The following is a 15,980-nucleotide window of genomic DNA, read 5'->3' on the forward strand; positions in this document are numbered from 1 at the left end:
TTAAATAAAAATTCTAATAAATGAAATATAAATGCCAATTTAAGTTCATTAAATAGTATTTTGCAACATGGGAGCTTAGCTTGTATTTGTATGCGATAAATATTTTATAGAAGTATTACAACAATTATCTAAATATTAAACAAATTTAAAGGGTGTTTTAACTAAAACAACTTAGAAGTCAAAAAGTTGAACAAATCTGACTGGAGGTGCAGCGTCTGCTGTCAAAATGAATGAAACTTTAAAAGAAGAAAAACCTACAGGAGGGACTCGGACAACAAACACAACACGAGATGAAGGAACAGAAAATTGTTTTCAACAGAATAACCCAAAACCTGGAATATTAAATAAGACATTGCAATGCATTTTAATTAGTTTTTCATTTACAAAGTTTAAATGTTTGCTTCGAACAATTAAAACACTTTACTGACAACACCCCACATTGCAGATAGACAAAGAGACATTACGTTAAATTAAGTGTAATAAATTTGTGATCTACACCTTCAGAAATACTGCTGGTTATTGATAAAGGCCGCATCAATGCAACTCAAGCAAAACAAAGAACCAACAGGGAGAAACAAGACAGCTGAGAAATAAAAACAAAACAACTTCATGTTTAAATAAGTACAGATGCTTAGAAGAAAAAGAACCTTTTTAAGGTACTCTAAAGTTATTTAACAACAAATCAGGTACTTCCGTTTTTCTCATAGTTCACCAAATTTGTAGCTAAAAACTCTGACTTTACTATGATGGAGATCTGCTGGTTAAGGATCAACTTACTTTTGAAGCCCTGAAGCTGCTGGTTTCCATATGATCAGACTGTCCTCTTGAGCAGAAGTGACAACTTTGCCTAAGCTGCTGCACAGATTTCCAGCAGAGAAGCAGATGTTGGTCGATCAGCGGACACGTTTGAGTCCCAGTCCAGAAGAAATTAGATCACAACCTCCTCTGATCTCAGATTTCCTTTACAACAACCACTCAGCTCTCTGCTGCATAATTAAATAACTCATTTCCAAAGCAATCGTATTTAAAGTGAATAAAAAAAACAATTAGCTACAAAAGACTTTCAAACTTGTATTAAAAAAAATAAAAAAAACATACAAGCACTCAGTTTTTGTGCCAAACTAACTCTATACAACAAATACACTAGGGGAACAAAGTGTGTGTCTTTTTTTTGACTCCAGTAAACAATGAGAACAGTGGAACCTGGTGCATGACAAGCTGGAAAAAGCTGGAGAAATCTTTGTGGTTTATTCCTTTTCTTTTAATGCCAACACTCCATTCATCCAGATGTGAACGGAAAGGGGTGCAGGATGGGCTTCTCACAGGGTCCTGCCGTTGATTTACCTTTTTTTTTTCTCTTTTCTTTTTTTTCTGGTCTTGTTGGGTGGAGCTGCAAGTTCACATTTCTAATGATGAGTCCATGCTCTCAGAGTGTCCATCACTCTGCTCCGTACAATCACCGAATGAGGAAGTTCCCGGATTATTCAGAATCATCCGATGAGCTTCTCCTTCCTACCTTTGAACAACAAACATCCATCATGTCAGAAACTGAACATCACATTTCATCTCAAACTCATCCTGTCACAAACATCAGTAAAGGTTAGAGTATGTATGCAGCCCATCTCCCTGAAGCTAAATCAGTTTCACTGTATTTAATAAAGTCTCTTGAGAGGTCAAGCTTAAAATTCTCCATCCAGACCACTGACGTCTCGCAGCCATGGCAACCAGATATGAGGCCGCTCATGAGATGTGGACTCAATAAGCTGTGGTCAAGAGGACAGATAAACACAGATGCAGCAAGACGGCTCCACCAGTCAACCATTTTAAACTGAAGGGTGAGACTCTGACTCCCGTTCAGCCTTCATTCTACAGAACAATATATAGTCTACATATTTTCAGATAAATGGGATAAGACTGAATACCTGCATTGAGCACAAAGTTATTTTTTAAAGCCATGATTTGCCATAGTTGGAATTCAAAATTATTCCTTTGTAATAAGCCTGTTCAAGTAAAAAACATGTATTCCTCCATTCACTGGCGCTTCTTAAAGCTTGAATCTCAATATATTTTATTTATGTTTTTGTTCTCTCTCTGAACTGAATTTACACATTTTAAAAGCAATCCTGCAGTTTTCACCAACACAAAAACATTTTACTCATTGATATTACAGATCCTAAAAGATATATAAAAATGGTTTTGGTTCTGAAGTGAAATAACTCCATTTAGTCAATTAAAAAGTTTGATCATTCATTGCCCATTTTTGAAAAATAAGAAAGGAATTTCAATATTTTAGCTATCTTTTAAATTAGCTCTTTAGTAGATGACAGGTGAGTTTCATGAACCTCCAAATGCCTTGCAAAAGTTTTCATACCACTAGAACTTCTGTTATGTTGCAACCACAAATGTTAGTATGTTTTACTGGGATTTCCTGATAGACCAACACAAGGTTCAGTATAAATCCAGCTGTTCTGTGAAGGCCTCAGAGGACATTAATGCACAAAAAGTGTCATGAACACCAAGAAACACAGTAAACAGGTCATGGAGAAAGGTGTGAAGAAGCTTTTATCACCATAAAAACAAATCTCAAACAATGGTTCCAGAAGGACATCTTTATCCTCATGACAGGAGGTAGCAGAGTTGGGTTATAAAATAATATCCCAAGTTTGAGCATCTCAGATCTGTTCAATGTCTAAAACTTTAACAAGTATGCAGAAAAACCTGTAAAGGGGCTGTGTTATGACTTGGCCAAACATGAAATGCTGTAGTTCTACTTTAGATGGTGTTTATTGTGATCATCTCCGGGTGAAAAAAAAAAGTGAAGATGTGTAATATATTTATTGGACATCCAGGCAAATTAAAGACAAAAACATAGCAGGTCAAAGTTCATGTTGGCCACATTCTTTTTGTATTTGTAAAAAAAAAAACATAAAAAAAGTCAACACAATGTTCATTCCATTTCGAATTTATGCATATTTTTTGGTCTATTATGTAAAATCTCACATAATACACTGAGGTTTGGGGCTGTAACATGATAAAAGCTCAGTGGTAAGAATATTTTCTGAAAGGCACGGTGTGCTCCGCTAGCTCTCTAGCTTTATATGACATCTACACTCAGCTGCCCTAATATGTAGGCCAACAAAAATAATTCAGCAGAACAACTTTGCTATAAAACATTTATGAAGTTTCTCATTTATTAGTTTCTCTTAACTTTGAAGAGAAGACAACTCAAAATCAAGATGTTCCCCTCACCATATATAGCCTTTAATGGTTGAGCTAAGAGTTGTAGGGATGTTTTGAAGACCAGTGAAGTTGATAAAGCTCATGTGTTTTATGAAGTACATTACGTAGAATGTGAATCTAAAACACGATCTGTATTTTTCACTGCAAGCTCGAAAGTTACCTTGCTGCTGCCATTGCTGTGAGCGTTACCGCACATCTCTAAGGAGCTGAAACATAAATAGAAAAAGTTTTTGACAAAGAAGCAAATGAAACAATCAAAAACTGGGCCAGTTGGATAAAGTGTGACTTTCTCAGTGATTCTTCGTCCTGCTCCCATGTCTACTCCTGTATCACTCCACCTCTCACACCCCTATCAGAAATATTGTTCAGTTCATACATCGGACAGGACACCATCAGAAGGAAACATCAATAGGAGGTAACAGCGAACAGCACCGCCACCAAGGATATTTTTTGTTAGTGGAAGTTCCAGCAGAAGTAACTTGAATCCTTGTGTGCCACTACAGTGTGCAGCCAAGTAATGAGCAGTGTGTGGCAGCTGAAACAGCAGGAGGAGACGACAGCAACTTCAGATTGTGGACATTTATTGTCACAGCAGAGCAGGACGGTTTGGTGCTGCACTGCAAGGTTTCGTGACGAATTGAGAGAACAGATGGAGAGGCTGATGTGGATGCTGCTTGAACAGGTCTGGTTTAATGTCGGTGTGCTTGAAACTGAGCCAAACAAACCCTCTGTCAAAGTTTGTTTATTCAAGTACGCAGGGCGCCAGTCAGCGAGCCATGCTCTGAAACGGTGTAAACCGCAATCTGTCTGAGATGGGAATTTACTAAACATGTGCAATTGTTTGTGTTTCTCTGGGCTTTGGCAGATATTTACCAGGCCTATTCTTTCTCCAGGTCTGTTTTCTCAACTCTCAGTGAAACATGCCTGCAATGTGAAGATGCTGTTGTGTCCTCCTGTTGTCTGAGTTCTTAAACGTTTTCAGGCCCAGACACAAATTGGTCTTGTAAAACAACCCCAAATAGTAAAAAGGATTTTTGTTTAAATCATCACATTTAAAGAACCCAGATCCTGTTATAACTATATATAAATCATGGTCAAATCACAGGATCAGTACATATTCATGCTGTGCAGGTATGACCCGTAGCTCTATTTCTCCTTCTAAGCTAAAGGAATGCAGAGGAAAAAAGAAATAAAATGCATTCAAGCTGAATTTTAAAAACTAAAATCAGTCCTCCCAGGGACATTAAAGTTGTACTATATATCAGGTTTGAGGTTCACAGCCGCCTGTTCAGCATGAATATCTCTGATTAGTCGACAGCTCCAGATTGAGCCGTCCCGTTTGTCCAAGATTAGGCCCAGTGATTGGCAGATTGACTCACAGCAAGCGCGTCTTGGCTGAAAGCTGCTACGCTGTTCCGCATCTCATTCTCACTGCCACGCAATGGGATCAGTGACACGTTACCGTGACGAGTGTCCGGCAGCACACGGCTCACCGGGTTCTGCTGGACTCCGTCCTGGGGCCACAGGTTGCCATCGTTCTAAAAGTAAGAACAGACTGAGACAATCAGCAATGACTTTCATTGTTTTGTTTGTTTTTTTTGTGCCAAAGCGATTCAACACAATCAGGATTCTTAACATTTAAAATGTCCTGCTGAGGCCATACAACTATCTGAAAAAAATAGAGATTCATGAATTTCAAATTATTACAACAGATCTGCAACACATGTATTGGCTCCGATTATAAAAAATGGGCAAAACATACAATACATAAAAACTGCACATTTACTCAGTAGGGATTTAAACAAAATCATAGGGATGCATGAATGACCCAAACATGGATGTTAAAGAGAGAGGAACCTTTGACAACTCAGTATGTGTTGACTGTGATCAACTTTAAAAAGTATCAACTGAAATAATGCTTCAGTTACATTAGTTGAGAATAATTAGAGGTGTCAAAAAGTAAAACTTCAGTGGCATTAAAATTAATTCTCCCGCAACACATAATTTTTAACCAACTGAATAAATATACACAAAGTGAAGTCTTGAGTTTTCTAAAATTGCCAGTATGAGATTTAGCTAGTATACCAAAACATTTATTTATTAGCTTAGGTTCTTACACACCTTTACCAGGGTGCCAGTAAATGTTACAGAGGCTGCAGGAGCAATGTATGTACATTTGCATTTGAGAGAGGACCCACCTGAATACTAAGAAATGTAGCGTACCACTCCCTCATCTCCGACTGGGTTTCACAGCAGAGATACCTGTAAATAAATGGATAGCAATAAGGTGAGCCAGACAGTGGAACAAACTCGGGAGGCACAGAGTGTGCTTGTGCGTGTGTGGGTGGAGGAGAGGCAGATAAGCTCTGGGAGACCGAGGAAAATGTAGGAAAACAAAATAAGAAAACAAAGACTTAGTCAAAGATATTAACTGATTTTGTCATGCCATCCGCTATTGCACCTGGCAGTGACGTCAATGGAGTAAATACAGAGAGAGCGCAAGCTAATTTGCAAAAGAAAGCACAGGAAAACTTTGAGTACAATTATTTATCTATGCCTGTTTGCACTCGAGTTTAAGTGTTGGTTGTAGAAATCATGGTGTGTGCATGTGCATCATTGAAGCCACTTCGGCTGGAGTCATCGATCACGTTGTGATAACGAATACACAGACACTACTGTTAGCAGCACTGATATGAACTAAAATAATTATTCCAGAGCTCTCCACTGAGGCACAAGAACAACACAAAACTAAACAGCAGGTAGTGTTTGAGGTATACCGCACACATTAAAACGACACACGTACTGAAAAGCCCCTCACATGCAGATTCCCTCTCTGAGCCTTGTTGGCATCATTATGCCTATTAGAGCTCATTAGTGGTTGTTACTGTGAATCAAAAGAGGAGCAAGCATTCCTACAGTTTATATCTGCTAAAACAGTTTTCACTTGTTTGTTGCTTACAATTTACTGCCAACTGCTCCACACCGTCAGCTGTAAACAACTGAGAGCTAAACGGGGTTTATTGCAGATACAAGAAAGATTTAGCGAGAAGAAGAGCAATTAAATGATAAGCTCTCAATAACAATAAAGACATTCTGATTCTCATACTGAGAAATTTTTGTGGCTTCAAGAAAATGAAGACAAAAATACAGTGTCTTTATGTATTTGCTATATTTGTCTTCTCCATTCCCTGTCGTCCTTAAACTTTCTCTCTCCGTCTGTGTGTTTTTCTCTCAGGTGTGCTTCTAGATGGAAGAGACGTGACAATGGAGCGTAACAAAACGATAATATGGCCCACAGCGTGACGGGGACAGGGCTCCCATTACTTCTGTGAAGATGTTTACTGCTGTTGACAATGCCAGCCTCAGTGTGACGTGAACACGAACATTATAACATGCAGAACTAGGGTGTCTGTGCAGAGGCATACACATTAGGCATTAACTCTGGAGAACCAATAGGAAAAGCTTTCAGTGTCTGAAACATGCACACCCTATACAATTTTAACAATGACTTCAATATTTACTTGTTTGTTTTTAAAATTTATACATGTTGCTATACTTTGTAATATGGTTTTCTTCAGTTGTCTGGCTCCACCTTAGGAAAATTGAACTTATGACAATTTCTCCACTCTTCATTGACATAAATACATTTAATTTCGTGAATCAATATCAACACATTGGAGAGATTCTCAGATCAGCTTTATTGATACACCAACATACGCCTAAATCCTCCTGTACTCTCCAGAATCTCTAAGATTGCTCAGACCTTGCTAGATTGTGGCAGTTTTGGAAAATCTCATTAAAGGTGAAGGTGATCATAAAGCTACTAGACTCTCATCCACAAGGGGCTTCCCTGCTGCTTTAGCCCAAATCTGCACTAGGATGTTTCTTCATTTCACTAAAAGGAAGGTTTTTGTAATTTCACCATCAGTTGCAATCTTAATGCGTTGGAGGAAACACCTTCAGAATGTATTTTTTTTTGCTTATAACAAGTATGGCCAGATGAAACAAACCTGTGTAACAATCTCCCTAAAGAAAAAAAAAGCAGTAAACCAATTTTTTATTTTTAAGAAAATACTAAAATATAATCAAGATATAATGAAGTGTATTTACTCAGTAGAGTGCTATATCTTTACAAAGACAATATATACTTATTCTTTGTTATTTTCTTTTTTTATATATGCCTGTTTTGTGTTTAAAAGTGTATTTATAGTGATGGTTGACTGATACTTAATTGCTTATGGTGTACTAAAGTGACTTTTGAGAGAAGGGGTACACTATAGAAATGTTTGTCTTCCAACTACTCCTTTTCATTCAAAGCTTTTTTTTATATCCTCGTGTGGTATGTTCATTTTAAACTGTAAATGAACAAATAAATAAATGAATGATGTTTATAGGGTTTTTAGTGTAGAGTACAGCACCTTGCAAAGCAGGAAATCTGTGTGCAATAATCTGAGGTTTTATGTGAGTGGCACTGTGAGGTTCATAAATCGGCATTATAAACCACATGAGGAAAATAGAATGCAGGGCTTTCCTTAAACACATTTTGCATTTGTGCATTACAGCTTAGAAAAAAAAAAGCAACTCCCTCAGTCTCTCAGCATCTTGCTTATTTGTATAATTTGGAGGTGTGTGCGCTTCTCTCCAATCCCGGTCCACATGGAGCAAATGACGCACTGATCTCTATACGCAGGAGGCCTGAGCTTGTTGATTTTAGCTGCTTGGCTACATAGCTTTCGTTGCAGCTAGAGCAGTGCCAGAACATGACGCACATGACAGCCGTGATACAGAAAATGAACAATAACTCTGAGAACTGTCAGGCCTTTTTGGGTGCTATGAGGTTGCAGCCTTGGCTTAAGAGACGTAAGTAATCAGGTAAATAAAAGCTTTCTGATGTTTATATATTCCTTTTCACACAAACAAATATCACAAAATACTACACAGTACAGAATAAAAATACAAAGGGGTACATAAAATGGAAAAAACAAAGTAAAGCTATCATTAAAAAGGAAAGTGATATTACTGTACTGTTGCACGGTTGAAAAAAAAAGATGAAAACACAAAAAAAGACACTCCAGAGTTAAAAATGAATGCACAGGATCTTACATAAAGGATGGTTTACAAAGTTTTCAGCTGCTTTTTAAAAGAGATAACAGTTCTCATCCTCAGAGGGAGAGTTCTAGAGTCTGGAGGCTACAGCAGAAAACGCTCTGTCACCTTTTGTCTTCAGTCTGGGGCGCTTCATAACCAGTAGGTTTGGCCCCCTGGACCTTACAGACTTATTGGGGATATAAAGATTTTTTAAATAATCAATGACATATGCTGGCATTTGTCCATAAAAAGCCCTAAAAACCAGAACCAGAATCTTAAAGCGAGGGGTAACACAAGTTTATTTTGAAAACTTGGTCAAAAGTCTTGCACCAGCATTTTTGAACCATCTGCAATACAAAGAGTAAAAAGTGATGGATGGGATTTTATTGCTGCTACAGGGTTCCTTCATGCAACATCTGGGACCCTGATATACTGCAACAAAGTTAATATATCATCACAATTTAAATGAAGCTTCCAAATAAAGAAAAAGCCCAAAAAAGATGGGAAACCCAAATGCTTTTTCTCTAGTAAGGGAGAGCGCATGCCTTTCGATGCATCCAAAAAACTTGTCCAAGACCCTTAATGTCACTGTGCAGTCTTAGTCTACTTTAAAGGGGGGCAAACACACACATTATGCTGATGCACAAACACATCAGAGGAACGGGGATGTGAAGAGACCTGGAGCTGAACACAGCCATGGTTATAGGTATTCTGGTGTGTTTACCCTCTAGGTGGAGACGACCTTTCATATGCCTCACTCACCAAACTCTCATGCAGGGATCTGACCTGTTTTCTCTGAGAGAAGAAAAGCCTCCAGTTCCTGATGTTTGTCATATCTACATGCATACTTTATTATGAATATGATCAAACTTCCACTAAGAGAAAAATACCACAGCATTCTAAACATAAAGAAAAGCAAATGCATCAGCACAAAAACAGCAATGTCCTTCTGCAAACACAAAATCTTATTGGTGTTGTAATACTTTCTGGCACCTTTACTCTTTGAACAACAAAGGAGGATTGTATGGCACTGATATAAGTTTCCAAAGTAGCTGTATTATTTCGGGAGACTTAGGAGTAAAAGTTAATCAAAACTATTAAAAAAATTAATTAAGTCATTACCTAAATCTTCATTTTAACAATAAGATAGAAATGCTTGATACATGGCTTTGCAGGAAGTAAAATATTTTCTCATAATTTAGTTACAATATATTGTGTAAAACTGAAAAATCAACCTTCATTTCTTTACATTTTGCTTTATGGGGCCAGAATTTCAGCTAATATTAAAATAAATCGGTTTCATCAGTAATTTCCAGCCTGCTTGAAGGCACTCTAAACCCTTTTCTGGACACTTTTTTGTGCATTATCATCATTCGAGTATTTTACTATTTTAATAAGAATGTCTTTTTATTGTTGTTGTTAGTCAAGGCATTGAAATCATTAATTATTAAAGTACAGAAAGTATTTCCCACACAATATGGAGAGCATAACTATAAACTCAGTTATCGCCAGTATTCTGTTTGTATGCTGGAGATATCGCAATATTTTTGTCCTAAAACAAGTTTACAAGAATATCTGAAGCTTGGAGGCAAAGTATAAACAATAGGGGTGTTCAAGAAGGTGATTTTTAAATTGACTAATTAATTTCTGAACTGGGTTTACTCTTAAAGATTTTTTGAGAAGACGGAGTTGTGGTAGAATTGAAGGTTATAAAAAGTAATTATTAAGTTTTATAGTAGATTCTTACCTAGATGCACATTAATGTGAGAAGAGTATGATGTGTTGTTTAGTGATGCTATCTGATCAGTTATAGTTTATGCATAAACTAACAAATCCAAGTGACAAACTAAGGTACCAGGAATGCTGGGATATCAGATGTGGCAAAACTTAGAAAATGTATTGAGAGTAACTCACCACTGTTGTCTCTCTGGTTTTTCTTGTTTCTTGCTCTCATACACAACAGTCAAACCCCAACTAGAAACAGAGAGAGAGACATAAAATCATGTTCCAATTTATTCCTGGACTTAGTCTGTCCTCTAGTGGTGCCACAGAACATTTGCAAGTTTTATTGGATGAGCACAAGATGAATAAGTTGAAAGAAAATAATACAGTTCAACTAATAAACAGGTATTATTGTTATTATTAGAAGCCAAAACAAACAAAAAAAAAAACCTACGTAACATTCAGTGTGTACAAAAGTATTTTTTGTTTTATGAAACCAACAGAATCACAATTCTTGGCAATATAGCAAGTAAAATGCTGAGTGTTCTTGATCTAGAGCCTCCAAAATCAGTCCTCAAGTTCAGATAAACTGCAAGTGTTTGATGTTTCCCTGGTTTAGTACGCCTAAATGTACTGTGTTGGAACAAATTTACAAAATGGAGGAGACTGGCCACTGAGAACTGGAGTTGGACTTCTTCTCTAGATCAGATCCTGTCTTACACTATTTTACTACATAGCAGGGATAAACGTGCAGCAGAATATATTTGTGCTCATTGATGACTAATTTGAGATTCCTCTATTTTTCCCCTTACTTTAAAGTTTTTTCTCTAGATAAGCTGACAGTTTATTTGCCGTTTGGTGATCATGCATTTTCTCACCATGTAGGAGGACGGAGCTTCTTCTTGATTCCCAAGTAAATCTTCAAGTTTTTTATGATCCATTCCCGTTCTGCACGGTTACTCTGACAGAAAACACAAAACAGGTCATGAGTCTGTGAAGGAATATCTGCATCAATTTGAATAATTTTTGTCTTATGTACCACTGCTCTTACTCTAACATCCTTGTACATTCTGAGAGAGGTGACATTGAGAATGAAAAATCGGTCGTGGAAATTTCCAGAGGATAGCCCCAAACCCAGGATGCTTCGCTCTTCTCTGAATTTCATCATCCCGTGCTTGGATATGTCGACTTTAGTGGCTAAGAGGAAGAATTGAGGTTCTTCGATTATGCATAAATAACATTGGGAGATTTACAGAAAGGCTTTTTTTTTAATGTCTTTACCAAGGTAGGTGATCATGGCGTCCATAGCAGGCTGTTTCTTGATGAGAAGATGTGACTCATTGCCAGCAGAGTGAAGAATGGGCAAGACTCGCTCCTGATAATGCAGCGGACGTTCTGAGAAAGCAAAAGATTTAAAGCCAAAATGATTCCAGAAAATAATTAAAGGAATTATTTCAATGAGAAAACAATGACAAGAGAAACAGGAAGCTGGAAACTGGATCTCTAACCCGTACTGGGAAATCAGCTGAGTTTTACTGGCATTTGATGAGCCATCAACAAGCTTCCTGGCAGAGGCCCGGCCAGTCCTACATACCAAGCCAAACAAAAGATTGCACAGCAAACTGTCACAATGCTGAGAAGTGTCTTTCTTCTTGGAGGGTTTGTTTTTCAATCTGAAAAGAGGGCACTTTACAGACTTTTTGTCACTATTCTTGTTTTAACACAGCTTATATCATGATGAATAAATCCATGTTTATTTTTAAACTAGAAACTAAAAAAATATATTTATTTGGCCAGAAGTGCTTATTGGTTCATAAAACTTACAACTATTATTAAACCTGAACTATTGCAAGCTTTATGTCACAGTATACAGGGTTGTCTCCACATAGTCTTAGAAAGCAGCAGGGTTTTTAATAGGCAGTTGATGGTGTTTTGATTATAGGTTGTAGGCACTTGTAAAATGTCTTGTGTTATTATATTCTAGCTTGCATAAGTAAGATGCTTATCTCCGAAAGCCTCAATAAAAAAATAAGCTGCACAGACTTTGTGTTAGCACTATACGAGGCTGTTGAGGAGAATCTGTTTAGAGGACCTCATTCTTGGAAATTCTTTATTTAATTAGTACTGGAAGTGTAAATATTTTTTTATTGTAGTCTTATGCTAACTTCATACTTATCCAGATTTAAATCATATTGGAATGAAGCTTTATACTTTCCCAAACTTTAAAGGGTAAGAAGTTAAATGACTCAGCACAAGGCAAGAAAAGATAAGAATTGACCTGTGAACTGTGATGTTCAATCATAATATGAAGGTAGGAGGTTGTTATGATGTAAAATGAAATTTCTTTAAAGTTGTTTTTGATATATACTGCATTTCAAAAATGAAGGTACCATGGTTACTTTATTGTTCTATAAAATTGCACTGTGTGCCTGCAAAATATATAGTCTTCCCTTACCCCGTTTGCCCCCTTTAATTACAAGCTTCAGAATTAATTTGGTTCTAAAATGGGTTCACTAAAATTCTTCTATGGACTTTCCCCTGCATTTTTTTCCCCACTGATGCGCACACACACACACACACACGCGCGCACGCCCACCCCCACACACGTAGAAATTAAATGAAGTCATCATTTGTTCCACTTTCTCCCCTTCCTCGCCACTTTTCCAATTATCTCACCGATTTCCTCGCAGACCTCCCAACAGCTCCAGTAATCCTTATCTTTGACTGGAATGTTGCGCCTGTCCAAAACCTCGTACGCCAGCTCTGCTGCAGTCATTGAACCAGGAATCTGAGAGGAGAGCAAAACAGGAAATCCAGAGTTAAACTACAATCAGTGTAACAAAGACAAAAATGTTCATTAATATAACCAGCTATTGCAGTAAAGAGAGATAAGTGGGCAATAATCCATAAAATAGGATGTTGTGCCAGTTATTAAAGCCCATTTTACCTTGACATGCTGCTCTGCTGTGTCCTTCCGCTCTTCCAGATATACAGTACAGATGAAGTGGCCGTCACCTTCGAATCTCGGACGTGACTAAAACAGAAACATGCAGAAACTGTCAGATAAAGTGCAACAAAATGCATCAACATAAGCATATGTATAAGATGAATTAATCCTGAGTACAAGTAAAGCAAATGAAGCAATCAAGATGTGATTAAAATGAATGTAGCTTCAGTTTAATAAGTCATATTAATCCGCAACATTAACTGCTTAGCAATTACAGCCATTGTTTATAAATATACCGAGGCACATGCAACATAGCTTATAACAAAGTTATAAAAATGCAATACTTCTATTAGTAATCAGCAGTGCTACAAGTCTGTAAACCGACAAGGAAGCAAGTCAAAATTAAACTTTGAACTCCACACTGGTCAGATACTATCAAGTCTGAGCTTGTGAAAATGGGCGAGCGAACAGCATGAAGGTGATAAAGATATAACAAGTCAGGTGAGATTTGACAAAAACCTGACTGTGAGGCAGAAAGTCCCTAGCAAAGCAGCTGAGATCAGAATAAAAATGAGTGATGCTCACAGGAAACTTGGTGTTGAGGTTGTCTCTCATTCTGATGATGGCTTTGATCTCCTCCAGTTGTCTCTTCAGCTGCTGCTCATCCACCTACCAAATCAGCATGAACACATTCACTCACAAACAAACACAAGATTATCAATGCGCAACTTCAAAAACATTGCAATAATAGTAGTATGTGTAAAGTCTAACATCTTTTTCCTGTAATCCAGACCTAAATCAAACCAAGAATCTGTCGCAGGATTTGAAAACAGAGATACATAACTGATACTGGAAAGAAGGGGAAAAGGCTGTGTTTAAATGTGTAGAAATGTTAGAGACCTACCCCAAAAAACTAATTGCAGCAGCAGGTCTTACATCTGAGCTAGATCTTACAGTTAATTTAAAAAGCCAAGATCTTTAGGGTTTGAATGAAACTGAATCTAAAAAAAAGCACAGCTTTCTCCCTTTTGAGACTCGCCTCAAATATGACTGTGTAGTGCTCTATGAGGTCCTCTACGGCTCGGCCGGCGGTGTAGTCCTTCCCATCGGTTTGGAACAGAGTGGGACCGAACACTATGGCCAGGTTGTGGAGGTTCATCTGATTTAGGTCAGAGAAACGCTGCACGCTGAAGCACACAATGAAAATAAGCCATCTGAGCACGCACACACGAAGTCAGTGAAGCTCATAGCTCATAGTTGTCTATTGATCTCTCACCAGTAGAGGTGGTTGATGAGGGCTTGTAGTGTAGCCTTGTTGACGCGAGGCAGTCTGTCCAATAGGGCCTTGTATTCTGAGATTTTGGTATTTTCATCCTGTAAGGCTGGAAAACATGAGAGAGAAAGCAGAGACGTCACAAGGAGCGAAGTTATGGAGAGAAAGGACTGAAAAGTATTGCTGGTGAGACATGATGGCACTGGCTACAGCACATTCAGAAAAAAATATTTTACTTAAAATGATCGAGTTTGAATATTTTTGAAACTATCTAAAAAGATATAAATACATTTCTTCCTCCTTCAGATTTTACTCATTGCACAGTTTGAACAGGCACCTACGGCATTCACTTTTTTGTTTCTCCATCAGACAACACAGGGGGGCAAATCATTCTGAGGGAAAATGATTCACGGATATCCTTTTTTTTAATAAGCTCTGGGAAGTGTGGCTACATTGTACTCAGTCCCCCAGCACCAATACTTTGTAGGGTCACATTTAATTGCATTTACAGGAGCAAGCATTTCAGGATCAATCTCCACCAGTTTTGGACATTTGGAGACTGATTTTTTTTTTTTTTTTGCTAATTTTTCAAGTTTTAGCAGAAATTCTCATGTGAATTTAGGCTTGGACTTTGACTGGGCCATTCTTATACATGAGTATCCTTTGATCGTAACCACTCCTGTGTGTCTCTGGCTGTATGTTCAAGGTTTTTCTCCAGCTGGAAGGTCAACCTTCCCAAAGTCTCATGAGATTTGGAGCCTCTTCACACAATTTTCCCAAGCAGTCCCCTATATTTAGCCATCTATTGACTCAGAACAATATGTGTGCCCCAGATGAATAAAAGTATTCCCACCGCATCCTGTTATCACCACAGTGTTTTACAGTAGGGATGGTACAGTATGAGGAGGTTAATGTGCCACGTTAGTTTACTGCCACACAAGAGCTTTCCATACAGGCTAAAAACCATCTTCCACACATTTGCTGTGGCTTGTTGGGGTCACAAATCAACAAATGTGGGATCTTGAGATCCTATTCAAAAATGAATACAAAAAAACAAATAGGTAAAAGCCTCATACTGGCTGTTTATGCAGTTTTTGCTCTCATCAAAGTACCTATTAATTGTCTCAGTAAAAATATTTTCATAACTAACCAACAGTAATGGTCACAAGCCTTTCAATGTTACTTTGTGGATCAGAAGCTAAGAATTTTGGAAACCACTGCTTTAAGTGTGCATCAAAGTGCCACCGTGATGTCTTATGGTCTTCTTTCTACAAATGCTCTCTTCTTGGCTCCCTTCCACAAAGGATAGATGAGTGGACTGCATGTTTAATTGCTGTCCTTTGACAGATTATCCCACTTCAGCTGCCTTGTAGCGATAGGGTCTTCTACAAAGGATTAACTCAGAGGGAACGGAATACAAGTGCATGCTACTCTTTTCAGATTTTATTTCAAAACATTTGGAAACTATGTAAGATTTTCCATCTATTTTACAATAATCTATTACTTTGTTCTGCTTTGTCACATGAAGTTTAACTAAAATACATTCAACTTCATGGTTGTTAATAATAGAAAAGCTTTAAGGATTATGAACACTTTTATAAGGTGACATATCTCCAGCAGTGATTAGGTGAGAGGCAGAGTAAACTCCAGACGCATCACCAGTCCATCACAGTACCAGTAGAGACACAGAGAACAGACGACCATTCGCGT

The 15,980-nt window shown here is 37.7% G+C and overlaps 1 protein-coding gene across 6 annotated transcripts in view; it reads right to left on the reverse strand.

Annotated features, from left to right (window-relative positions):
* Window positions 1–337: 337 nt before the first annotated feature.
* The window catches only part of arap1 (ArfGAP with RhoGAP domain, ankyrin repeat and PH domain 1), a 70,376-nt gene continuing 54,733 nt past the window's right edge, over window positions 338–15,980 (reverse strand). For 4 of the 6 annotated variants that reach the window (XM_014470361.2, XM_023351123.1, XM_023351124.1 and 1 more), the window contains 13 exons: window positions 14,274–14,379; window positions 14,037–14,184; window positions 13,583–13,666; window positions 12,998–13,084; window positions 12,727–12,838; window positions 11,332–11,445; window positions 11,102–11,247; window positions 10,929–11,011; window positions 10,243–10,302; window positions 5,439–5,502; window positions 4,620–4,778; window positions 3,401–3,446; window positions 338–1,516 (listed from right to left, as the gene is read on the reverse strand). In XM_014470361.2, the coding sequence (XP_014325847.1) occupies window positions 3,426–3,446; window positions 4,620–4,778; window positions 5,439–5,502; window positions 10,243–10,302; window positions 10,929–11,011; window positions 11,102–11,247; window positions 11,332–11,445; window positions 12,727–12,838; window positions 12,998–13,084; window positions 13,583–13,666; window positions 14,037–14,184; window positions 14,274–14,379 (1,184 nt within the window). In that variant the 3' untranslated portion in view covers window positions 338–1,516; window positions 3,401–3,425. The remainder of the gene's footprint in view (window positions 1,517–3,400; window positions 3,447–4,619; window positions 4,779–5,438; window positions 5,503–10,242; window positions 10,303–10,928; window positions 11,012–11,101; window positions 11,248–11,331; window positions 11,446–12,726; window positions 12,839–12,997; window positions 13,085–13,582; window positions 13,667–14,036; window positions 14,185–14,273; window positions 14,380–15,980) is intronic. The other 2 variants (XM_023351122.1, XM_023351121.1) reach the window with 2 other exon arrangements.

The sequence above is a fragment of the Xiphophorus maculatus genome, chromosome 18, assembly GCF_002775205.1.
Source record: "Xiphophorus maculatus strain JP 163 A chromosome 18, X_maculatus-5.0-male, whole genome shotgun sequence".
NCBI classification, from domain to species: domain Eukaryota; kingdom Metazoa; phylum Chordata; class Actinopteri; order Cyprinodontiformes; family Poeciliidae; genus Xiphophorus; species Xiphophorus maculatus.